This window comes from Mobula birostris, chromosome 1 (assembly GCF_030028105.1).
Source record: "Mobula birostris isolate sMobBir1 chromosome 1, sMobBir1.hap1, whole genome shotgun sequence".
In the NCBI taxonomy this organism is placed as follows: Eukaryota; Metazoa; Chordata; class Chondrichthyes; order Myliobatiformes; family Myliobatidae; genus Mobula; species Mobula birostris.
The window spans coordinates 27091751-27118321 of record NC_092370.1 but is presented as its reverse complement, the minus strand read 5'-3'; the positions used below and the strand labels follow the sequence as shown (position 1 = coordinate 27118321).

Sequence of the window (26571 nt, the reverse complement as noted above, 5' to 3'; positions counted from 1 at the left end):
CCCATTACTTAGAACCTTCTTTATCATTGTCAAATTAAGTCTAAATCATACATATATATTTATTTTAAAAACAAGGGGTTAGTTACCAAGCTTCCCCAGAACCAGCTACAAAGATATAGAGGTAGCAAGACACAGCTGAGCACCTCATTTAGACAAGGAATATACTAAACTGCCTTGAAGGATTACTGTGTTTATTACTCATAACACCTTCATAGGAGAAATCCAAAATAAAGGGGCAAGTTCCAAGCAGTTTCCCTGTTTGATGCAGATATGGACAAATTTCTTGAGGGTCACAAATATTTAGAATCTTTACTGCAGAGAGTTATGGAGATTGAAGCATTACATAGTTGCTTGAACCTGGATGACTAATTTGAAGCATATGTTCATTCTCAGAGGGTTATAGAGAAACAGACAGGACATTGAAATAAGAGGCTCAGATGAGATGAAGCACATTCAAGGGGCCAATTGGCCAACTCTTGCCTCTTAGTTCTAGCTCCATTGCACAACAGCCCACTAATTGATGTAGCCTTTGTCAACCATTAAGATTGGAATATGTGGCTATTTTGAATGAAATGGGAGTCCATGTCTAAAATGTACATTTTATATGATGTTTTGTATTGTATCAAAATAAAGTGTAAAATCTTAACCAATGCTAGAAAGAAAATTTCACATTAAACACTTTTACTAATCTTTATTAAGTGTTGCTTCGTTACAGAGCACACCAAGATATTTGTGACTGTACAGTATTTTACCTAGCTTGAACAAAATAATTACCATTTTACAATTTATAACACTGAACTTTTAACCTCAAATATGCAGTAACATGACATCTTTAAATCAATGCCATTCATTCATTTGGTCTTTAACATTCAGACCCAAAACTGAATCTCAACTGTCAACATGCACTAAACTGAGAAACGTACATTTACTAACCACCTTCCTTCTACAAGAAAATACTTTGCCATGTATTAAACATGAAACCAGCTGCACAGGATTTTAAAAATAGCCAGAAGATTTGCAGAATTCCATGTCTGAAGAGTGACACAATTGACTTCTAATTTTTGGTATTTTCCTACAAATGTTTTACAATATTGAAATGGAACAAATAAGACCTTCCAGAAGCAAGAAAGATCTTCCAAATGTCTTTAATAGACAGTTAATATTAAAACACACACCATCATGTTTAAGCTGAGCCATAATATGGGTTTGGTTATCAATTCGTACTGAACATTTCAAAATAGTCCCCCACCCAGAAAAACAATTGCAATTTAATATTCCATACATCAAGATGGTTTCCCTGTGGTATTAGGTGAGACATGGCTTTGGAATGAATCACCATTCAAGTCTTAAGAATATTTCTATCAAAAAGTATTCCATCTAAAACAAAAGAATTTTTGCAACTGGGGCAATTTTAAAGTGTAGTAACCTTGGGCCACACAGACCTTGTGAACCATTAAATACAAAATGCAATATTATGAGACAAGGGCACAACTGGATGGAAGAATGCCATTATTTGCAACTAGTAAAAAAGGAGAGTTGGACTTAAAACTGCATTAACGAGGTTCTTGAACATCGGACACCTCTTCTGTGATGGGCTCTGTGGCACTTGCATTTGCTGCAGAGTTTAGAATATTCCCAAAGTCACCACCACCTTCCTTGTTGCCTGCAACCTTAGACTAAACAGAAAAAGTCAAATTAACATGTTCATCCAAAATATTTAAGTACAATACAAAATGATACTGCTAAAATTCCGTGAAACAAGCTGAAAAGTCAATTGACTGATCTTCCAGCTAATTTTAAAAACAGAGAATGCAGGTATGTGATGCAGCAGAAATACGACTTTCTGAAAAATGAATTCCATAAGTAATTTTCCCCACACCTCCACAAGGAATCATCATAGTTTCTTGCTACTATAAACACCAAGTTACAACTTCCAGTTAATGAAACTTTACATTTTCAATGAAGTAATAATGCTGTAGAACCACTTTGATTGTGAAATGATTGACTTGGGTGTAAAGCAGGACTACCAAATACTTTTAAAAAAACATGGATCATGTCCCTTCAGATTGGTTAAAAAAAATAAATAAATCAGAACAGGTACTGCAGTACTTTACATATTCAGGCAATATTGCTACCATACCACTAAAAACAATGTCAATGAAACACCTCCCTTTTATCAATAATAGGAACATACAAGCTTTAGAAAGCGATGTTCAAACTCCTTGTGTTTATGTATTCATTCTCTAGTTTAGAAGGGGAAAATGCAAGACAGGCACTTCCAAATTCTAAATCTCTTAAATCATTAGTTTAATAGCAGCTTCCTTCAACAATCTATTTCTTTATAAAGTTAATGTACTGTATTGCAACTTTTCACTTACCTTTAAGTTTTCGACTCTATCTTCGAAGGATTTGAAGGTCGGTGAATTTCTGCAAGGGAGAAGAAAGAATGCATTTAAACAAACTGAACTGGAGAAGCAACTACTTTTTACTGTCTTGGTTAATCCTCCCCAGCCCCCCTCACCCCAAACATTCCCTCTTCTCCCCTCTCTCATTAGGCAGAGGATACAAAAGTCTGCAAGCATGTACCAGCAGGCTTAAGGATAACTTCCATCCCACTCTTATAAAACTACTGTTGTAAGACTTTCCCCTCATACAATAAGATGAACTCTTGGCCTCACAGTCAACTTCATTATGGGGCGCTGCATCCTGTCTGGCAGCACTGTACCTTGTGTAACTGCTACTTTGTTCTGTATTGTTATTGTGGTGATGTAATGAAATGCATGTCTGGATAACATGCAGTTTTTCCACTGTACTTTAGTACATGACCATATAAACTAAGTTACCAATTTCTCACCATGGTTCAGCTAAAGCATTTTTAAACTTTAACAAAATGATACTCAGGTATTCACATTTTTCCCACAAGCATTTCAAAACTTCTCAGATCATACAACACTTGCAGAAGGGTAATGAAATTATATAAATGAGCTTTTTGCATTATAGGTATAGAAAACCATAATACAAAGACATGATCAATGCAGTTGCATGCACAAAATGTCCTAGCATCACTTACATTGAGAAACTATTTTGAACCAGTATTACACTTAATGTATTAATGGAAAGCACACTTTGTAAAAGTTCTTCCCTTGGATTTGCCACATCATATACTATTCCATCCTGGAAAATGGGTTACATTGCTTATGTTTAACAACGCAGCAACATAAACTGTTAAAGATACCCAAAGGTTGGGCTTAGTTCTCTTCTTCTCCTTATTCAGTTGTACAAGACAGCTGGAGTTGTGTGCAAAGGTATCATTTAACTATTAGTATAAAAACTCGTTCCCTTTAAAACCATGCCATCTATATTCCTTATTTCCTCAACAAAGACTGAAGATTTCATATCGAGCAATGAATGTTCAACTTTACAAACAAAACCGAGAACACTCAACGTCTGCTATCTAAAACATGCAAGACAAATTCACATGCATTGACTAAACAATGTTATTTTACAACAACTGAAAATACAGTACCTCATAGCAGGCATGCTAATTGAGTGTCGTAGGGAGTGAATGCTAACCGGTCAGCATTAAGAAAACAGCAGAAAGTTAGTTTAAACTATTTAGTATTCCATGTATCACTTACATGGATTGATAGGAAGGAATTACGTTCTTGGTACACCTTAGTTTTACATTTGATAATTGTTCATTTGATGCTCAGCAAACATCCCATGTTAAAAAATATCCAGTCATGCATATCACTGTATTGTTTTACAATGCAAACACATTTACTTCGTATTTCAATATTCAAAGATTATTCTTTCTTACCTAAAAGAATGTGAAATAGCATGTAATCTGCAGGATGCCATTGTGAGACGGAGGGCATTAATAAGAAAATTGAACATAAAACAGATCACCACCACTGTAAGCTTCAGTATTTTTAAATATTTCAAACCTCTAACCTTAACATTAGCAACAGCCTAGTGTAATGTAGTAAGATATTTTTCAGAAGTACTTTATGGGATTTATCTGCAAACCATCATCAGCTCTTAACAGATATTAATCAGAAGGATGTACATATATATTTATATAAATTTTTACATGAATTTGAACATTACGTTAGTCATCAGAATGAAATAGAAGAAACCTGCCTCCCCCCCCCCCAGAAAAACAGATCAGCAGTAAAGGTAACCAAGGAGAAAAATACCCTGCAAACTGAGGCAAGACCAGAAACTTTGTCACAGCTTTCCAAATTTAAAGTGGTAATATACTTTAATTCAGAAATCAAAAACAATTAACTATTCATTAAATTACATCAAGATTCGGCTGTCATAGAGATTGAAGGTACAGGTGTTAGGGCCCATAACTTGAAAAAAGGGCAAGTACATTCCATTAAAGTGATAAACCTGAAAGAACAATGCAAAGAAAAAAATACATCTGATATTGATTTCCGCATCAGATATAGGCATTCACAGCTACACCAAATTCTGATCTCAGAATTAGATTTAACATCTCTGGTACATGTCATGAAATTTGTTGTTTTGTGGCAGCAGTGCATTGTAATACATAATACAACTATAAATTACAATAAGTGTATATAAACAGAAATTTAAATTAGTGCAAAAAGGAAAAAAAGTACTGATGTAGTGTCCATGGGTTAATTGTCCATTCAGAAATCTGATGGCGTAAGGGAAGCTGTTCCTGAAACATTAAGTGTGCGTCTTTTGGCTCCTGTATCTCCTCCTTGACAGTAGCAATGAGAAGAGGGCATGTCCTGGGTGATGGGGGTCCTTAATGATGCTTTTTTGAGGTATTTCCTTAAGAAGGCATCCTCAGTGCGGAGGCGGCTAGTGCCCATGATGGAACTGGCAGAGATTACAACTTGCTGCAACATTTTCCTATTCTGTGCAGACTCCTCCATACCAGACAATGTTGCAACCAGTTAGAATGTTTTCCACGGTACATCCACAGAAAGTTACAAGCTCAAACTCCTACTGAAATATAGTGCTGTAATGCTTCTTTGTAACTGCAGCAATATATTGGGTCCTCAGAAATGTTGACACCCAAGAACTTGAGACTGCTCACCCTGTCCACTTCTGATGCCTCAATGAGGACTGCTGTGTTCCCTCAACTTCCCCTTCTGGAGGTCCACAACCTGTTCCTCAGTCTTCAAGATCCTCATGAATACTTGCAGTTTCCCCAAAAGTGGGAAACATGGGCCACAGACTAATGAGTTCTGGTTGCTTCAACTGCCACAGAATCACTCCCTAACCCTCAGTACTGAACCAGTTCTGAACAATATGTAGCTTGGCAAGAGAAAAAGAACCATGGAAAAATATTTGCTTGAAGTAGTCTTTGCTAGTGTAATTGTTGCAGGCCTATTAATCTGTAAGAGTATTAATCATATTGTTCAAGAAAAATGATCCAAATTCACATAACTTCATTTGTTACGTAGAATTGTTAGCTAAATGGGATAGATTCAGAATAAATCCACCCAGCCAGACACTGAGTCATTGCATGCCAGTAGCCAAAGAACCACAAGCAGCCATTAATTGTAACCTCATGGTCCACAATGTTCCTGACTTTTAACCTTAAGCCAGAACTCTAGCCTGGATCAATGGGAAGCATAGAACAGTAAGCCAGGCCCAACAGCGTTCTTAAAAAGAGGTACCAGCCCAATGAGCTAGAATGCAGGATTACATGCATGTGAAAGAGGCAGCATACCAGTCATATTAAAATAATCCATTAACCAATGGACAATCTTAAAGTTCTTCAGTCGAGTCATATTAGTGGGCAATTAAACAGACTAGTAAATCTTGCTCCTTAGAGGTGGAAGGACCATCTGAATGGTTCATTTTGGGTGGTACAAGATTTCCAGTTTTTAACAGAAACCCACCCAATTCATTCCAAGAAGTTGCATGATCCAACAAAGACACTGGTCCCTGATAACATTTTGTTGTAGACTTAAACTGCAAAACTTGGTCCTACCTTCCAGCTACAATACTAAATGTCATTCCACAAATGAAAGTGATATGGTTTGTTCTGTCCACAAAAAATGAGCAAATGCAATTCAGTTAATTACTATAACATTGTGTTACTCTCAGTTAAGTAAAACATGCAATCATCAAAAGTGCAAGTAATGCATCAATCTGATTACCCAAGAACACTCACCTCCAGAACATTATATTTTTGGTTCCAACATAGTCTTGGGAACCAAACTCCTTATGGAAACTGACCCTACCATAGGCAGCATTAGACTTTGAGACACTAAGGTATTCTGAATTTAATGACCATCTAATGAAAATTTCCGCTGGCTGGATCCACCCTCACCATATCTTTCCGCTGTCTTAACAGAGATGAAGTTCTTGTCCTCACCTACCAGAAAAGGTTATGAGCCGAACACTGGCAAATGAGACTAGCTTGGTTGGGATATCTTGGTCAACATGAACCAGTTAGGCTGAAGGGCTTGTTTCATCGTGGTATCACTTAGAGTCCAACAATCTTTCACTGTTTGATCACACCTCCCTTTATCAAATGTGGGCATGGTCACCAATGATTACGTATTATTCAATTCCATTCTCTTCATAGAATGTCCCACTTGCAGCAAACTGGACAACAGTTTGAGCTGAATTTCCAGGTGACATCTGCATCACACTAATGTTGGAACAAAGTCAATAGGGTGTTGTTAAGCAACTCCATGGACCCAAATGGCATAATCATCACACCCTACCTTTCAATAAAAAGGGAAAGTCATTATTGACCATAAATTTAACTGGATTTGCCATTAAAATAAGCTTAGTTTTTCCCCCACAGCTGGCTTGCTCAACTCCAAAAGTTTCCTCTAAGTCAAAATAGTGATGAAGACTGGTTTTTATTTGGCTGTTTGAGCATAGATTTACCACCCACATTCAACACAATCCTGAAGAAAGCATTCTATTAGTAAACAATTATTTGCATATTGTGGCTATAGGGGGTTAATCAAGAAAATGCACCGCAGCAACTTGCTAGACTATTTTAACTTTCCAAATCTGTGACTTTCTACCAAGAATGAAAACTCATATACGGGGATGAGTATAATTGTTGCTTACAGTGGTCACTGTCAAATAGTGGAAATCACTTCCCAAAACCACAAAGAAATTAAATTAGACTGCGTACACAAATAAAAGTAATGAGTCATCGACAGCAATAAAGTCTAGGAAATTCCTATATCCTATGAACGAAAATTCAACATTATTTTGCTTCAGAAATGACGCCGAAACTACACAGTACCAAATGCTTGATAAACCACCCTCAAAAAGTGTAATAATAGAGTTGTCGTGATGGGAGATTTTAATTTCCCAAATATTGATTGGCATCTCCCTAGAGCAAGGGGTTTAGATGGGGTGGAGTTTGTTAGGTGTATTCAGGAAGGTTTCTTGACATAATATGTAGATAAGCCTACAAGAGGAGAGGCTGTACTTGATTTGGTATTGGGAAATGAACCTGGTCAGGTGTCAGATCTCTCAGTGGGAGAGCATTTTGGAGATAGTGATCATAATTCTATCTCCTTTACAATAACATTGGAGAGAGATAGGAAAAGACAAGTTAGAAAAGTGCTTAATTGGAGTAAGAGGAATTATGAGGCAATCAGGCAGTAAATTGGAAGCTTAAATTGGAAACACATGTTCTCAGGGAAAGTACAGAAGAAATGTAGTAAATGTTCGGGGGATATTTGTAGGGAGTTCTGCACAGGCATATTCCAATGAGACAGGGAAGTTATGGTAGGGTACAGGAACTGCGGTGTACAAAGGCTGTAATAAACCTAGTCAATAAGAAAAGCTTACAAAAGGTTCAGAGAGCTAGGTAATTTTAGAGATCTAGAAGATTATAAGGCAATTAGGAAGGAGCTTAAGAAGGAAATTAGGAGAGCCAGAAGGGGCCATGAGAAGGCCTTGGCGGGCAGGATTAAGGAAAATCCCAAGGCATTCTACAAGTATGTGAAAAGCAAAAGGATCTATCAAGTGTGACAGTGGGGAAGTATGTATGGAACCGGAGGAAATAGCATAGGTACTTAATGAATACTTTACTTCAGAATTCACTATGGAAAAGGATCTTGGTGATTGTAGTGATGACTTGCAGCAGACTGAAAAGCTTGAGCATGTAGGTATTAAGAAAGAGGATGTGCTGGAGCTTTTGGAAAGCATCAAGTTGGATAAGTCTCCGGGACCAGATGAGATGTACCCCAGGCTACTGTGGGAGGTGAGGGAGGAGATTGCTGAGCCTCTGGCGATGATCTTTGCATCATCAATGGGGACGGGAAAGGTTCCGGAGGATTGCGGATGTTTTTCCTTTATTCAAGAAAGGCAGTAGAGATAACCCAGGAAATTATAGACCAGTGAGTCTTACCTCAGTGGTTGGTAAGTTAATGGAGAAGATCCTGAGAGGCAAGATTTATGAACATTTGGAGAGGTATAATATGATTAGGAATAGTCAGCATGGCTTTGTCAAGGGCAGGTCATGCCTTAAGAGCCTCACTGAATTTTTGAGGATGTGACAAAATACATTCATGAAGGTAGAGCAGTAGATGTAGTGTATATGGATTTCAGCAAGGCATTTGATAAGGTACCCCATGCAAGGCTTATTGAGAAAGTAAGGAGGCATGGGATCCAAGGGGACATTGCTTTGTGGATCCAGAACTGGCTTGCATACATAAGGCAAAGAGTGGTTGTAGACGGGCCATATTCTGTATGGAGGTCGGTGACCAGTGGTGTACCTCAGGGATCTATTCTGGGACCCTTACTCTTCGTGATTTTTATAAATGACTTGCATGAGGAAGTGGAGGGATGGGTTAGTAAGTTTGCTGATGACACAAAGGTTGGAGGTGTTGTGGATAGTGTGGAGGGCTGTCAGAGGTTACAGCGGGACATTGATAGGATGCAAAACTGGGCTGAGAAGTGGCAAATGGAGTTCAACCCAGATAAGTGTGAAGTAGTTCATTTTGGTCGGTCAAATATGATGGCAGAATATAGTATTAATAGGAAGACTCCTGGCAGTGTGGAGGATCTGAGGGATCTTGGGGTCATAGGGCACCCAAAACAGCTGCACAGGTTGACTCTGTGGTTAAGAAGGTGTATGGTATATTGGCCTTCATCAGTCGTGGAATTGAATTTGAATTGAATTGAGAGGTAATGTTGCAGCTATATAGGACCCTGGCAGACCCCACTTGAAGTACAGTGCTCAGTTCTGGTTGCCTCACTACAGGAAGGATGTGGAAACCATAGAAAGGGTGCAGAGGAGATTTACAAGGATGTTGCCTGGATTAGGAAGCATGCCTTATGAGAATAGGTTGAGTGAACTCGGCCTTTTCTTCTTGGAGTGATGAAGCATGAGAGGTGACCTGATAGAGGTGTATAAGATGATGAGAGGCATCGATCGTGTGGATAGTCAGGGGCTTTTTCCCAGGGCTGAAATGGTTGCCACAAGAGGACATAGGTTTAAGGTGACGGGGAGTAGGAACAGAGGAGATGTCAGGGGTAACTTTTTACTCAGAGAGTGGTGAGTGCGTGGAATGGGCTGCTGGCAACGGTGGTAGAGGTACATGGAGCTTAGAAAATTAGAGGGCTATAGGTAAGCCTAGTAATTTCTAAGGTAGGGACATGTTCGGCACAACTTTGTGGGCTGAAGGGCCTGTATTGTGCTGTAGGTTTTCTATGTTTCTAAATAAGACAGCGCCCTGATCCAGCACCATGATGCAAGTTTAGTATTCTTTATAATCTATACAACGTGTCGAACATTAACAAGTCATATATAGTATGTCCAAAATTCAGTTGCATCTCTTCTACTCAAAACTTTCATCCCTGATGGATTTGATCACAAATAGTAAGTGGCACTTAAAAGCAGCAGCATGCCAGTATCTCATGCAGATGGAATATCTTGAAATGCAAACCTTGCCAATAATTGCCACATTTAAACTAAAAAATTACTTTAGACTATCAGAGCTGGGCCTGATTCTGTAGCCGCAACTTGTGCATTTTGTTTTTCTGGCAGTTGCTCATTACAAATGAAATGGAAACTTTAGGATAATTTTCCCCTTTGGTCTACCATCTAAATCAAATATTAACCACTTAATATTAGCCACATCAACTAGACTACACAAAACTATTAGAAACCTTGAGCATTTAACATCTAAATAGTTGGTATATTAATCAGTTTAAGCAATAGTGACAATAATAGAATTGTACCAAATGTAAGAATTTTATTTTTACCCTAAAAAAATACGGAAAACTTTTGGAAACTCGAAATATTAGATTATGAGAACACTCAGTCCTCTTTTATTGTCATTTAGAAATGCATACATGCATTAAGAAATGATACAATGTTTGTATCAATGACTTGTAGACTTTCTTCAATAAATGGCTTTTAATGAAGACAATGAACAGAACAACAGGATCATCATGCTGGAACTAATTTGTAGCAATATATTGGGATCAGTTTAAAGGTTTTAAAGTCAATCAGTTTAGTGATAATCCAAACTGGTATTTTGAAGTGAAATAATAACTGTGGCAAATCCATGACCTAAAAATTACATGCCAGAGTAAGCGTTCATTACAGTCATAGAAGAGGAAAGAAAGAAAGCACGATATGTGCTGCGTCCTACTCAACCAGAAACACATGTTTTAAATCATAATCAGGTGGAGGAAAGGTTGAAGATGTATCTTCAGTTTTCTTAAAAGATGTTCTTGGGTGATAGGAGCTCCCAAGTTTACCTAACAAGTTTATCCTTTTATATATTTCAGATCTTAGCAGAGGTAATTTGGGACCAAGCCTACCACAGATCTAAGATTCTGGAGAGGTCGCAGAGGATCATAAAACACCAAATGTAATGCCACTATTCAGAGAAGGAAAGACAAATCAGGAAACCATAGGCCAAGCAGCATCTATGGGAAAAAAAAAAGTACAGTCCACATTTTCGGGCTGAAACCCTTCAGCAGGACTTGAGAAAAAAGTTGAGGAGCAGATATAAAAGGTGGGGTAGGGGAGAGAGAAACACAAGGTGATAAGTAAAACCAGGAAGGGGACTACTACTACGTCGACTCAGGCCTAGGGAGCCGGCGTCAGGCTCGATGACCGACTCTCCACTTCTCCCTCATCAGTGTGTTCAGTTCATCTACATTAGCCGCACCGCTGTCTTCTAGGAGCGTATTGACCATAGTCTTGGGAGGGCACCCAGGGTTCATCCTCCCGTGCTTGGGCTCCCATATGATGAATAGGCTGATAGGTAGCTCGGGGTGGCATAGACAGTGCCCTGCTAGTTGCAGTCTTCTCGCCTCGATTTTAGTGGTGAGCATCGGTAGGTTGTTATAGAGCTCTACGTTCGTTATGTGCTGTTGCCAACCCACGTCAAGAGCCATCCGGAGCATTCGTGTATAGCAACCATCTGGAGACTTTCGCATCGTCTTGGTGAGTGTCCACGTCTCGCATCCATATGTGAGAATGGACTCAATAACTGCTATGAAAATCCTCTTTTTAAGCCCTCTGGTCAGGTTCTACTTCCAGATTTCCTTCATGTCATTCATAGCCCTCCACGCCAGCGCCTTCCGTATCTTTATGTCCTTCTCTGAACTTATCATTCTTGACCCGAGGTACTTGTAGTCAAAGACTTTCTTAATGGGAATGGAAAGGATGAAGTAATGAAATGGGAAGTTGATTGGTGAAAGAGATACGGGGCTGTAGAAAGGATGTCTGATAGGAGAGAACAGAAGGCCATGAAAGAAGGGGGAAGACCACCTTGCGAAAGGCAGGCACGGAGATAAAGGGAGGGGATGGGAAATGGTGGGGGGGTGGGGGAAGGGGGCCATTACCAGAAGTTCAAGAAATTGATGTTCATGCCATCAGGTTGGAAGCTACCCAGACAGAATACAAAATGTTGTTCCTCCAACCTGGCCTCATCGCAACAGTAGAGGCGGCCATGGATTGACATATCGGAATAGGAGTGGGAACTGGAATGAAAAATGGGTGGCCAATGGGATATTCCGTTTCTTCTGGTGGACGGAGCGTAGGTGCTTGGCGCAGTGGTCTCCCAATCCACATCGGGACTCACCGATATACAGGAGACCACACCAGGAGCACCAGACACAGTATATGACCCCAACAGACTGATAGGTGAAGTGTCACCTCACCTAGGAGTGTTTAGGGCTCTGAACGGTAGTGAAGGAAGAGGTGTAGGGGCAGGTGTAGCACTTGTTCCGTTTGCAAGGATAAGTGCCAGGAGGGAGATCAGTGGGGAGGGACGAATGGACAAGGGAATCACGTAGAGAACGATCCCTGCAGAAAGCAGAAAGTGGTGGAGGTGGGGGAGATGTGCTTGGTGGTGGGATCGCATTGGAGATGGTCAGTTAGTCTAATATGCTAGATGGAAAAATACTGGAATTCATACTTTAAAAAAACTTAAAATCTGAGGTAATTGAGTTTTGAAAGGAAGAATGCAAAAGCAAGTGGCATGAGCACACAAAGTGTGTTAAAGGTAAATGGTAATCCTAGTTCATAAAACAAAAGATTAGCATGCGTGTACAGAATTAATGAGAAAAGCTAATGGAACACTGACTTTCATTGAAAAGGACATACAGCAAACAAAAAGGAAATTTGATGCAACTTTAGAGTAATGATGACATCACAAGTGGGAGTATGGCATACAATTTCAGTCTCCATATTCAAGGATGTAATTGCATTGGAGGCAATTGTATTAGTGGCATAGATTCACTACATTGATTATATACGAACAAAGCATAAGCAGAAACAGTCTAGATTTATTGAAGTTTAAAATAATAAGTGATGATCCAATTTAAAAATTCAGGGCATTGAAAGGGAAGGGAATTCTGCAAAGATATTTGTCCAAACAGTGGCATCTAGAACCAAAAGGCATAGTCTCAGAGTAAAAAGTTGCACATTTAAGACTGTTAGGAGAAATTTGAGGGTCATGGATCTTTGGAATTCTTTACCTCAAAAAGAGCTGTGGGGGCAGAGACATTGAATATATTCAAGGTGGTGATTAACAAGCAAGTCCAGGAATTGTGGGGAGAGCAAACAAATGTTGAGGTGAGAATTTCATCAGTCATGATTTTGCTGAACGGTAGAGCAGGTCTATTCCTACCTATGTTCTTATGACAGAGTGGTGGTAAAAGTCTTCTGAGGTGTATATATTTCAATGCTAGGAGTATTGCGGGGAAGGCGGATGAGTTGAGGGCGTGGATTGACACGTGGAATTATGATGTTGTAGCAATTAGTGAAACTTGGCTACAGGAGGGGCAGGACTGGCAGCTTAATATTCCAGGGTTCCGATGTTTCAGATGTGATCGAGGCAGAGGAATGAAAGGTGGGGGAGTAGCATTGCTTGTTAGGGAAAATATTACAGCAGTGCTCAGGCAGGACAGATTAGAGGGCTTGTCTACTGAGTCCTTATGGGTGGAGCTGAGAAACAGGAAAGGTATGGCCACATTAGTGGGATTGTATTACAGACCACCCAATAGTCAACGAGACTTGGAAGAGCAAATCTGCAGAGAGATAGCAGGCAACTGCAGGAAACATAAAGTTGTGGTGGTAGGGGATTTTAATTTTCCGTACATTGACTGGGACTCCCATATTGTTAGGGGTCTAGATAGTTTAGAGTTTGTAAAATGTGTTCAGGAAAGTTTTCTAAATCAATATATAGAGGGACCAACTAGAGGGGATGCAATATTGGATCTCCTGTTAGGAAACGAGTTAGGACAAGTGACAGAAGTCTGTGTAGGGGAGCACTTTGGTTCCAGTGATCATAACACCATTAGTTTCAATTTGATCATGGACAAGGATAGATCTGGTCCTAGGGTTGAGGTTCTGAACTGGAAGGCGGCCAAATTTGAAGAAATGAGAAAGGATCTAAAAAGCGTGGATTGGGACAGGTTGTTCTCTGGCAAAGATGTGATTGGTAGGTGGAAAGCCTTCAAAGGGGAAATTTTGAGAGTGCAGAGTTTGTATGTTCCTGTCAGGATTAAAGGCAAATTGAATAGGAATAAGGAACCTTGGTTCTCAAGGGATATTGCAACTCTAATAAAGAAGAAGAGGGAGTTGTATGAAATGTTTAGGAAACGGGGGGGGGGGGGGTAAATCAGGTGCTTGAGGAGTATAAGAAGTGCAAGAAAATACTTAAGAAAGAAATCAGGAGGGCTAAAAGACATGAGGTTGCCTTGGCAGTCAAAGTCAAAGAGCTTTTACAAGTATATTAAGAGCAAAAGGATTGTAAGGGATAAAATTGTCCTCTTGAAGATCAGAGTGGTCGGCTTTGTGAGGAACCAAAGGAAATGGGGGAGATCTTAAATAGGTTTTTTGCATCTGTATTTATTAAGGAAGCTGGCATGAAATCTATGGAATTGAGGGAATCAAGTAGTGAGACCATGGAAACTGTACAGATTGAAAAGGAGGAGGTGCTTGCTGCCTTGAGGAAATTAAAGTGGATAAATCCCTGGGACCTGACAGAGTGTTCCCTCGGACCTTGAAGGAGACTAGTGTTGAAATTGCAGGGGCCCTGGCAGAAATATTTAGAATGTCGCTGTCTACGGGTGAAGTGCCGGAGGATTGGAGAGTGGCTCATGTTGTTCCGTTGTTTAAAAATGGATCGAAAAGTAATCCGGGAAATTATAGGCCGGTGAGTTTAACATCAGTAGTAGGTAAGTTATTGGAGGGAGTACTAAGAGACAGAATCTACAAGCATTTGGACAGACAGGGGCTTATTAGGGAGAGTCAACATGGCTTTGTGCATGGTAGGTCATGTTTGACCAATCTATTGGAGTTTTTCGAGGAGGTTACCAGGAAAGTGGATGAAGGGAAGGCAGTGGATATTGTCTACATGGACTTCAGTAAGGCCTTTGACAAGGTCCCGCATGGGAGGTTAGTTAGGAAAATTCAGTCGCTAGGTATACATGGAGAGGTGGTAAATTGGATTAGACATTGGCTCGATGGAAGAAGCCAGAGAGTGGTGGTAGAGAATTGCTTCTCTGCGTGGAGGCCTGTGACTAGTGGTGTGCCACAGGGATCAGTGCTGGGTCCATTGTTATTTGTCATCTATATCAATGATCTGGATGATAATGTGATAAATTGGATCAGCAAGTTTGCTGATGATACAAAGATTGGAGGTGTAGTAGACAGTGAGGAAGGTTTTCAGAGCCTGCAGAGGGACTTGGACCAGCTGGAAAAATGGGCTGAAAAATGGCAGATGGAGTTTAATACTGACAAGTGTGAGGTATCGCACGTTGGAAGGACAAACCAACGTAGAACATACAGGGTTAACGGTAAGGCACTGAGGAGTGCAGTGGAACAGAAGGATCTGGGAATACAGATACAAAATTCCCTAAAAGTGGCGTCACAGGTAAATAGGGTCGTAAAGAGAGCTTTTGGTACATTGGCCTTTATTAATCGAAGTATTGAGTATAAGAGCTGGAATGTTATGATGAGGTTGTATAAGGCATTGGTGAGGCCGAATCTGGAGTATTGTGTTCAGTTTTGGTCACCAAATTACAGGAAGGATATAAATAAGGTTGAGAGAGTGCAGAGAAGGTTAACAAGGATGTTGCCGGGACTTGAGAAACTCAGTTACAGAGAAAGGTTGAATAGGTTAGGACTTTATTCCCTGGAGCGTAGAAGAATGAGGGGAGATTTGATAGAGGTATATAAAATTATGATGGGTATAGATAGAGTGAATGCAAGCAGGCTTTTTCCACTGAGGCAAGGGGAGAGAAAAAAACAGAGGACATGGGTTAAGGGTGAGGGGGGAAAAGTTTAAAGGGAACATTAGGGGGGGCTTCTTCACACAGGGAGTGGTGGGAGTATGAAATGAGCTGCCAGACGAGGTGGTAAATGCGGGTTCTTTTTTAACATTTAAGAATAAATTGGACAGATACATGGATGGGAGGTGTATGGAGTGATATGGTCTGTGTGCAGTTCAGTGGGACTAGGCAGAAAATGGTTCGGCACAGCCAAGAAGGGCCAAAGGGCCTGTTTCTGTGCTGTAGTTTCTATGGTTCTATGACAGATCTATTCGCAAAAATAAAAACAGATGCCCGCTGCTTGGTCATCTTTAGAAAGGAAGGTGGCTCAACTGGCAATCTTGCATCCCAACAGACAAGACACACACACACACATACACACACAACAAAAGAGCAGGTCAGCAAAACTAAAGGATTTAGCTTGCAAAATACAAAGACACCCTGTATTATCTAAATTTCTGATAATAACAAGTTATTTCACAAAATCAGCTAACATGACACCAGTGAGGAAATATACCAGATTCAAGCTGGGGATCTTGACAGTGAAACTTTGTACATTGATTGTTTGTCAGTTTTCGTGTGTGTGTAGTTTCTTTTTCTATCTCTCCGTTCTACTGTGAACGCCTGCAAGAAAATGCATCTCACAAGTAGTACATTGGGACATATATGACCTTTAATAATAAATTTACTTTGAATCAATATAGTAATCAGGCAACTGAATAACATGAAGGGAGTAGGGAAGGGGCTGACTACCTGGAAGGCATAAAACTAGAGTTCAACATTTCCAACATTGATTTGAAGAAATTAAGACTGGCGAATGAACACTAATACCCATCATAGAAGATTAGTAAAACACCCAAGGTAAACTCTCTGTTGGGAGACTTAATGATATATTTCCGGCATGATTTCCTGCTGCACCAAACACAAATTTATTATACAAGATTTTAAATGAGAGATTTTACTTCAATAAAAGCACAACTCTATTATTAGTGAATACACCATTAATTCAGAAATTCACTGTATCCCAATTTTAGAAATTCTAACTAATACATGATATTGTCATCTGCAAACATTAAACAAACTCACTTCACATTTTCTGTTGGACAAGGGCCAGAATCTTCTTGACACAAGCCTTTGTCAGAAGGCTTTTCATACTGTTTCTAAATATGCACTATAATCAGAAACTGAAAACTCGAACAGATCACTACTATATATCATTTTAAATTTGTTTCAAAAATCACTTTTTTATCCATGAATTGGAGAGGGTGGGGAAAGATGTGCTAGTTATTTCTGGAGCAGGGTGGGGAGGTGGGACATGAAACATAATTGGCCTCTCACTACAATACATACAATTAAAAACACTGGGTGGTAGGTCAAGCAGCTGAGAACTTTCATCTAACCCCTAATACATTCAGTATTTTCATGTTCCAGTGCAGATACTAGTTAAGGTTAATCAAGCTCATTATGTTTACCAAGGGATAAACATGATCAATTTAGTGAGCTTGAGCCTAAATGCTTTCACACCTGAAAAACTGGGAATCATTTGTATTAAAACTATTTTTCCCTTTCAGGGCTCTTTTGAAGACCCTGACCTGGAGTTACACGCTGACTACAGTTCCTTACGGGAATGGGACCCGCTCTTGGGGTTCCACAATCGGCCATTGTTCGGCACACCAAAGACTTGGCCTAAGATTTCAGCTCAGATTCAGAAGCCTGGGATCTCGAGGAATTGGAGACAGGCGGATCAAGTGTTGGCGTCACCACGAGACCCGTGTGTCGTTGGGGGAGTCAGAACATCTGCTGTGTGCCTGGGGACCTGGGATCCTTGCGATTTTCAGGCACAGAGCTCGAAAAAAGCAACCTAACGGACTTTTAACATCGTTAAACCAGCGAGTTGTTTGTCATGTCTCCCTGCTCGTTGGAAAATGGAAATGGGGGAGGGGAATTGATGCTCACTGCCACTTACTTAAGGGGGGGAGGGGAGCAGGGGGGGGACTTTGGGGTTCTAACATTTAACTGTCGTTCATTCTTAGGGCACTTCTCTGTTTTCATGGATGGTTGCAAAGAAAAAGCATTTCAGGATGAATATCGTATACATGTTTCTGACATTAAATTGTACCTCTGAAACCTTTGAAAAAGGAGACTGCACACAGTAAAAACCATTCACCAAATTTGCTAGTTACTGCGTTAAAATTACTGCACTGCTTGTTATTTGGGGGATGAATTGGTGGTAGGGGGAAAACATGAATAAAGTTTTGTGACAAAGCAGTAAGAAAAACAGCATTACCCGTCTTCAATAGAAAGCACGCTCTGTAAACTAGAGAAGGAAGTGCAGCTTGACCACAGGAGCAGATTAAAGAGTTTAACCAAGTTATTAACTAATTTTTCCAGTGTGCCTGAACAAAGCAATATTAGTTACAAATACTATTCTCTAATAGGATTGGAATTGTGGTGTGTAGAGGATACTTCCATTAAGAAATGAAGACAAACATTAGATTCCCCTACCTTTGCTCTTCATTCCAGCAGCTTCCACAGGTCACATTTTCAGTAGTATTTAAGAGGAGGGGATGGTTGTGGGAGGAAAGGCAACCTTCTCAATCTAGACGAAACACCTTCCTCCAGTACAGACCTGCCAAAGTGCAAGTCATCCTTAACCAACACACCCAAGGAATTTTGCTGAGAAAACTAAAAGGGTTGTTCCAAATCACAAGAGTCTACCATAGTTTCAGATTATAACCCAAGGTTATCTTATGATGCAAATCTAGTAAAATCACTTAATTTCTACTTGAACTGTTATAAACTATATTCAATAATACATTGGCTCCAATGTTGTTTTAGCTGTTGATTCAACATTGTAGTACAAGAAATACTTGTCCCATTTGATACAAATGGTTAGCCAATTACCCCACATCAACATGTCAAAATCTGCATCATAGTTATAAAATGAAGTCTATGCTCTAACAGTGTTCCTGACAGAGAATAGAAGACCTTTATCATGAGCCAAAGCAATCACTGCAGAACTTTCTAAAGTCACTTAGAAGTCATCTACCACCTTCTACAAGCACCTGTTCAAGTTAACAACACAAAACCAAGATAGAACTTGCTTCTTCTTCTTCTTTTTTTTTAAAGTGCAGAAACTTGAATGACAAATCAGATCCCAAGAAAATGTTGAAGGAACACAGAACCAAGATCCACATTACCTGACGTTCCTTCCAAATTCAGAACACAATGTTACTGCAGCTCTGCATTCCTAAAAACAAACCAAGTTGCTAGAATTGGATCGCAAACACTGCTTCTCCTACAGACTAATTGACTCCAAAATATTAAGATTTTACAGCACATTTTTCCTTAGACTAGATTGCGATAAGTATGGTGGATATCTAGGACAATCGATCTTTTACTTAAACAGCCCATCCAATAGTCCATATTACTAAGCTTTTTGGGACACACAACAATAGAATCAAAACCTTTCTATTCTTTCCTAAACAGAATTTTACACACGTAAAAAATTTCAACTCCAAATAAGAACCAACACAAAATTCATATCTGTAATACAAGAATCTGCACCAAATTTTAAAGAATAGATTTATTTGTCACATATACATTGAAACATCAAATTTCATTGAGGTGTTATAAGCAAGAAGATATGGTCTCCACCTAAGTTATCCACTACAAATAGTATACTGCAGCTGTAAGGCAAGGGTGAAGTTAGTAACAAACATTTTATTTGGTTTCTATCAACTAATGGCATAGCTCAGTGCAAAATGTTACTCAGTCTCTGAACAGGCTTTAGGTACTGGCCTTTTGAAATGCAGTCAAAAATATCCACCCCAAGATTAACTGCTACAGAGCACATTCTCAAAATAGTTATGTTAGGCCATATTGGTCACCCACATGATAGAGCGAAGTATGCAAGATTCTAGTTTGGTTACTATATCCTACCGATGAAGAAACAGAACCACAGAGGAGTTTCAATTCTAGTTAGTTGTAGAAATATTTCAATATTGCACACTTCAGTTAGATATGGCCCTTGTGGCTACGGGGGTCAGGGGGTATGGAGGGAAGGCTGGGGCGGGGTTCTGAGTTGGATGATCAGCCATGATCATAATAAATGGCGGTGCAGGCTCGAAGGGCCGAATAGCCTAATCCTGCACCTATTTTCTATGTTTCTATGTCTCACAGAGCCAATTTTAATCAAAAAATATGAATATAAATCAAAGCATTTTTCAGATGCCTGTTTGTTAATAGTTTTGCAAATTTTAAAGTGGGCCTAGCTCAGTAAAAAGGATGTGCAAGTAACTGTTACCACATCAGGTAAGACATGGGGAAATGATTCAGAAGTTACAAGTAGGATCAATACTGCTGCCTCCAGGATCGGATCCTTGAAAGCACTAAATATCAAACTCCAGAATATGAAATTAAATTGACTCCTTTGATTTACTTATATAGAAATATGAATTTGAAGGAAAAACTAACAACACATGCATACAAAGATTTGATTGGATAGGTTTGTAAACTATGCCCAGAGCAAAAACTGTAATGTGAACTATAATTCTATTATTTTTAAAATAGTTATGAAAAAGAGATAAAACAGGTCCACAGGTTACAGTCTTGAACTGGAGGAGGATGAACTTTGAGAGCATTTAAGCAGGATCTAGTTGGGATTGACCGGGCAACTATATAAAAGGCAAGGGAACAACTGGCAAGTAGGACACTTTTAAAGGGGTCATATCAAGAGACCAGGGCAGCACATTTATGTTAGGGTGAAGGATAGACATTCCAACTTCAGGAAACCCTGGCAGGCAAGTGTTAGAGGCTCTGGCAAGAAAAACAAGGAAGCATACATGGTGTTTAGGCACCTGGGTATGAATAAATCCCTGGGCGGATACAAAAAGTTTAAGACCAGGCTTAGTAGGAATCAGAAGGGCAAAAAGGCACGAGAAGGATCTAGCAAGCAGTTTTAAAGATAATACCAATTACATTAATTCTTCAATTGTACTAATAACAAAAGGGTGACTTGGGAGAGACAAAGTTCTCTTCAAGGAGCCACAAGAAACGGCAGAGATTTTTAATGTCTTTCTCCTTGCAGTTTACGAAGGAGAATATGATGGATACCGAAGAAATAAGGGTAATAAGTTGTAACATCTTAGATTATATACATGTTACCAGGTCAGTTACATAGATGAGCTGAGGAGTGCCGGATGGATTTTAACTTATTAGTTAAGTCGATAATACCGGAGTAGGACTCAGCAAATGACACACCACTGACCAGCATTGTGGAGCAGAGAGATCTAGGAGTAAAGTGCACAAATCACTGAAAGCAGCCATGCAAGTAAACAGGGTGGTGAATAAACATTTAGCATGCAGGCCTTCAGTCAGGGCATCCAGTTTAGGAGTAGGAAAATTATGTTGCAGTTATACAAGTTGTTGGTGAGGCTACATTTGGATTATTAGATACAGTTTTGGTTATCCTGTTATAGAAAAGACATTGTCAAGCTGAAGATGCAAAAGAGATTTAAAATCATGCACTCTATACTAGGGGGCCTGAGTTTTAGAGAGACTGGCCAAACTGGATTTTTATTACTTGGAGCACATAAGAATGAGAGACTTCACAAAAGTTTATAGAATCATGAGGGGCATGGATAAGGTGGACAGTTATAGTCTTTTCCTCAGGGTTGAGAAGTCCAAAACAACCAGGCATAGGTACAAGAGGGGAGACTTTTAAGAGAAACACGGGAGGTAACGTCATTACACAGACAGTAGTCAAGGCAGGGACAATTGCAACATTCAAAGGCACTTTGTTAATTACATTGAAGAGTGGAACTTGGAAAGTTAAGGGCTGAGACTAGCAGGGAGGATGCTATGGTCACCATGGACCAGTTGGAATGAAGGGCCTGCTTCCATGCTGTATTAATCTATGACAGCATGTCATGCTGACATAAAGCCATCGAGGTATTGGAAATACAGTGGATTCTGGTTAATTGGGCCATTGGTTAATCAGTGCAACCACTTATTTGGGACAATATTAAAACTAATCAAGAAAATAACCAGGCTTCTCTTTTGCTTATTTGAGACACTATATTGCTCAGTTGGGACTACTGTGAACAGTTAGATAACTAACAAGTTGCAAGCACTTGTGTGGCCATTAGACACTATACCATACTTACAGCGAATGGCTAGGAGTGAAAATGAAACAATTTCAATATTTCCAATTTTCTTATATATATATAGACACACACACATATATACATATGTATACACACACTCACGCACATATGTATGTACTGGTTCTGATGTACCCCAATTAACTAGAATCCACTGTGCCATCATTCCAGATTCTATCTCTGAGTTCTTCATGATGAACTTTGAAGTCTAAATTTTTCACTGTGCATAAATCTTGAAATTTTAAGGTCAAGATTTCTATAAGACTATGTTTGCTAATCTCTTCAGCAAATTTTGTGGAACCTCCATCTGTAAACGAAAGACCAAATTTTAGGAAAATTTGGGAAGGAAAAGAATAACGGGCTCAGGCAATTGAGTGGAGAACAATCATGACTGTTCTCACTATTGTCAGATTAAACAAACATCGTAACAAGAAAATAAAGTTCTCTTAATTATCTATGTTGAACTGGAAGAAACAGACTTGATACTCATAATTCAAATTTAAAACCGGCACCATTTGAAATGAAAAAGTACATGCACAAGTGTGTGAATTGTAATTCAGTACCATTACAATGTATTGCAATTATAATACATTGCAATTTACAAACCTAGAAGAGATACCTTCATTCAAAATTTTAAAATTAATATTTTTAGAGTGGATACATTTTATTAATTTTGGTATTATAGCAAATGTGTACAAGTCTACTACTTCAATATACTCACTCTTCCTGAAAAACATTGTAAAAAAATTTGAAAACCAGATAAATACTTCAAGATAAAAGCAACAAACTTGTCCCAATTAAAACAAGCTTACATGAAATCACTTGTCTTATTGTACTAGGAGAAATTTTGTCTTGACAAGGTGGATAGAGAAAGAAAATTTATAAGTTTAAAAATTTGGTTCCTACAAATTCCAATTCAATTTCTGATGTTCATTTCTTATATACATCTAAGCTAAAACTGCTGCAGAACTTACCATTTCACAAGTAAAAACATTGCATTGTCTGATGATAAAATCAACATCTCAAGTGGCACAGCATAAATCTAAAGTATTTTGATTGCCAAGATTAGGTCAATTACAGTCACAAAAAATAACAGTTATTTAATAAACCATCTAAAATATCAGCTGAACTCCCTATCTATAGCCACAATGCAAAAAATAAAAATACATTAAGCATTATTACATTTTTATCAAGCTAAAATGGATTCAAATGATCTAAAATACCCAAGTGTTACTTAAACCATTTAACTTCAAAAATAGTGGATTGATAAGTTTACTGACTAATAATTTGAACTGAAAAGATTCTGGAAAATAACATGACCTAACTTCTACAAAACCAATAACATTCAATTGAAGCAAAATTATTTTCCATACAATACTGTAAAAAAGTTTAATTTGTCAATTTTTATCAACTATCTCAGTCATATTGTATTAAAGAAACACTCAACCACAAACTGCAGAATGCAAATCCTGTTGCAAAGTGAAACACAGAAACATACAAAACCTACAGCACAATACAGGCCCTTTGCTCCACAATGAAATGTAATGAAAACTCAGTGCAATAATAGGAAAGTCTCAGAGACTGTATTAATTGATAATATAATCCAAAGCCTTGAATGTGTTTGTAGAATTGATAGCCTAGTGCACATGCTGAATCATTTCCAACTTCACTTAAGCAGCATTGCGCCAGTTTGAAAGTGCCAAAATACCACCAAATCTATAGGTTTCAGCTTCAATCCTTTCTACTTTGGCCTGAAATGAGTATCTTTGTACCCATCTTCTACAGAATACAAGATTCAGCGCAAGTACACTTGTAACACACCTGAACACAACACATGCAAATAGACTGTTGTCATTATATGCAACCGCTGGCAGATATCTGCCATGACAGCACAGCATTTAGACAAATCTCACTGGTTGATGATAATAACACTCAGGTCAGGTGGAGATAATGTTTCAGACCGATGACCTTCAGAAATTCCATACCACTTTTCTAGGAACAGCAGCCTAAAGCAACGCTGCTCCTTTCTCTGATGGGATTATTTGTCTGTTTTGCTAGATGGTCTGTTGACCATTTTTGAAGACTGAAATGTTAACTTTCTCATTTCACAGATACTGCCAGAATATTCAGGACGTTTTTTTTTTGATAAACACATCCCCCCACACCCATCACTGCCACCTCCAGATGTCTACCACAAAACTAAGATGCCCACAATTTGCTCACCTCAGTTCCAGTGCTGACTAGAATAAAATCTCCATTGTAAAGGACAAAAATATTGCATACAGCATTTCTATCAAAATTGCAAAAAACATTACATCTCCTATTCTCTTCTCAAAATTTATTCCAAACAATTCATTGGTCACTCATAAATCAGGCAGTGCAAAATTTTTGGAATAGGGAGCTGAAACTACATTGAACAACCCGTTATTTTTATTAGAAATCCAATCACCATGTACAAAATACAGTCATGCTTCAAACTAAATAATTACCATGCTAAATGCAATCTTCATGCAAAGAAAACAAAGTAGAACAATGTAGGCAAAATAAAACTAAAACATTCTTACCTTTCATATTTCGAATAGTATCTGCATGCCCCTCCAGATCAAGATCTGGTCCACTAGGCATGGTCCTTCATTGCCCCAAGGCAGTTGTAAACCCTTCAATTTGAAACTTCCTGGGTCTTCAAAATGTAACTCCCCCCTCCCCATTTATTCAGAAGTACTGCCCCTGATACTTGAATTCAGGGTAAGAGCCTGCATATTTTACAATCATTTCTTCTATTCTTCAAGAACCAGGGAGTTTGAACCAACAAAGCAGATGTTGCATGTGTAAAGAATTGAACTACAAACTAAAGGAGCTTTCAAGGTCGCTAATGAATGTTACTACAGTAGTGGTCACATGGCAAAAGAATCCATAACTGAACTCAACAAGCTTCTGCACTTTTACAGGGCAAAATGAAAGGAATAAAAAGGTATAGAGAAATTACATGCTACAGAAAACAAATACAAATTTCTGAATGAACAACTTGGAAAGGTATGAACAAGCAAGCTCATTGAGGTGAAAAAGATAACAGAAAGATAGTCCTAGCAGTGTTTCATTTGCAAAATGTTTTGATCATTCTAAATTGGGAACAGGCATCTGTTTTCTGCATTGTACAAAACAGAAGGGCAGATTGAGAAAAAACAAGGTTAAGTAGAAGTGGGAAGGAAAGAAATCGCAACTGGGAAGCAAAAAACCTCTATTTGTAGTGAACAATACATTCAGCTAACACAGGTACAGAGTGGTGGGGGAACAAGCTCATAAGGAATACAAGAGTAAATCTGGATGAGGTAGGACAAACATTACTGACAATCTTTGTAATAGCATCAGCAATATTAACCCAAGATTACGATGTGACAATGATAAATATTCTAAGATATCATCACAAAATCCAACCTGATTTAAGCAGCCAGCAGAAAAAAATACTACAAATACTTTAGCGTGGACTAAGAACAAAATCATAATTTCAAGCTGTATTTAAGTATGATAGCAAGTTTAAAAATATATGGTACCACTAGATTTTTTTAAAAAGATGTTAAACAAGACTTCAAGAGCAATTTACTTAACAGAAGAAAATAGCTCAACATACCTAACATCTTCAAACTTTCTGGTAATGGCAGAACCAAAATTAGTAAATGCAGAAGATGCTTTCTGACTAGCTTGAGCAAGGGTTTCAGATGTCTTCTTGAATCTACAGAAATTTAAATTTAACAATTAAAACATTTAAAAGTACCACACAAATACGAAAGTATGATGTTTGCATATCTTAATTCGGTCTGATTCCATCCTTGGTTCATTCTTTAAGAGCTTCAAGGACTTGAGAAGGTACATTGTAACAACAGTGGCTTGCCCATGGGACTATAAAGTGAGGGTGTCAGGCGAGGCGAATAGGGTCAAGCAATAATGTTCCAAGCTACAAACCACCAACTCCAATACCTTCCTAGCCAATGTTGCCATTTTGAAATAACAAACAGACATTTTAATACCATTGAGAAATATAAATTTTGAAAACACTTGGTACAGAGATTCGCTGCATTAGCTACCAGAGCAAACGCACAACATTGCATGAATTTCATAAGCAGAAACATCCAATTACAGTAGGGATTGCACATGAAATTCATTACAAATAGAGCTAATGGGAAGTTGCTGGAAAAAGACAGGATATTTCAAAAGATATATGAAGGTTTTGCAATGTCACATGCATTTTGCACAACTTATGCTTATTACTTCTGTCACTTCTAGTTAATTTCACATGCTGGAAACCATTATCAACCTACAAGAGATTGTAAAGGCATGGATATTTTATTTCATTCTTCCTTACTGCATTCCCAAGCTCCTACTCTATTTGAATTAATAAAAATTAAGGTGAAATCTGCTGTAACAATACAGCAGCTTCAAGTGACAAGATGTTTCCACCACCAGCATTAAAAGGCAGATATTTAAAGTTTAGTGGAACACACACAAAATGCTGGAAGAGCTCAGCAGGCCAGGCAGCACCTATGGGGGAAAAAAGCACAGTCGACGTTTCAGGCCAAAACCCTTCGGAGTCCTGCCAAAGGGTTTCAGCCCAAAACATCGACTGTACTTTTTTCCATAAATG

At 38.7% G+C, this 26571-nt stretch overlaps 1 protein-coding gene across 3 annotated transcripts in view; it reads right to left on the bottom strand.

Moving 5' to 3' along the window:
• Positions 1–26571, bottom strand: part of tpd52 (tumor protein D52) — a 199163-nt gene that overhangs the window by 123769 nt on the left and 48823 nt on the right. The window contains exons 4-6 of one of the 3 annotated variants that reach the window (XM_072253120.1): positions 25561–25662; positions 2379–2427; positions 677–1676 (exon numbers count right to left, since the gene is read on the bottom strand). In XM_072253120.1, coding sequence (XP_072109221.1) covers positions 1554–1676; positions 2379–2427; positions 25561–25662 — 274 coding nt within the window. In that variant the 3' untranslated portion in view covers positions 677–1553. Of the gene's footprint in view, positions 1–676; positions 1677–2378; positions 2428–18273; positions 18398–25560; positions 25663–26571 lie in introns of those variants that run through there. The other 2 variants (XM_072253129.1, XM_072253138.1) reach the window with 2 other exon arrangements.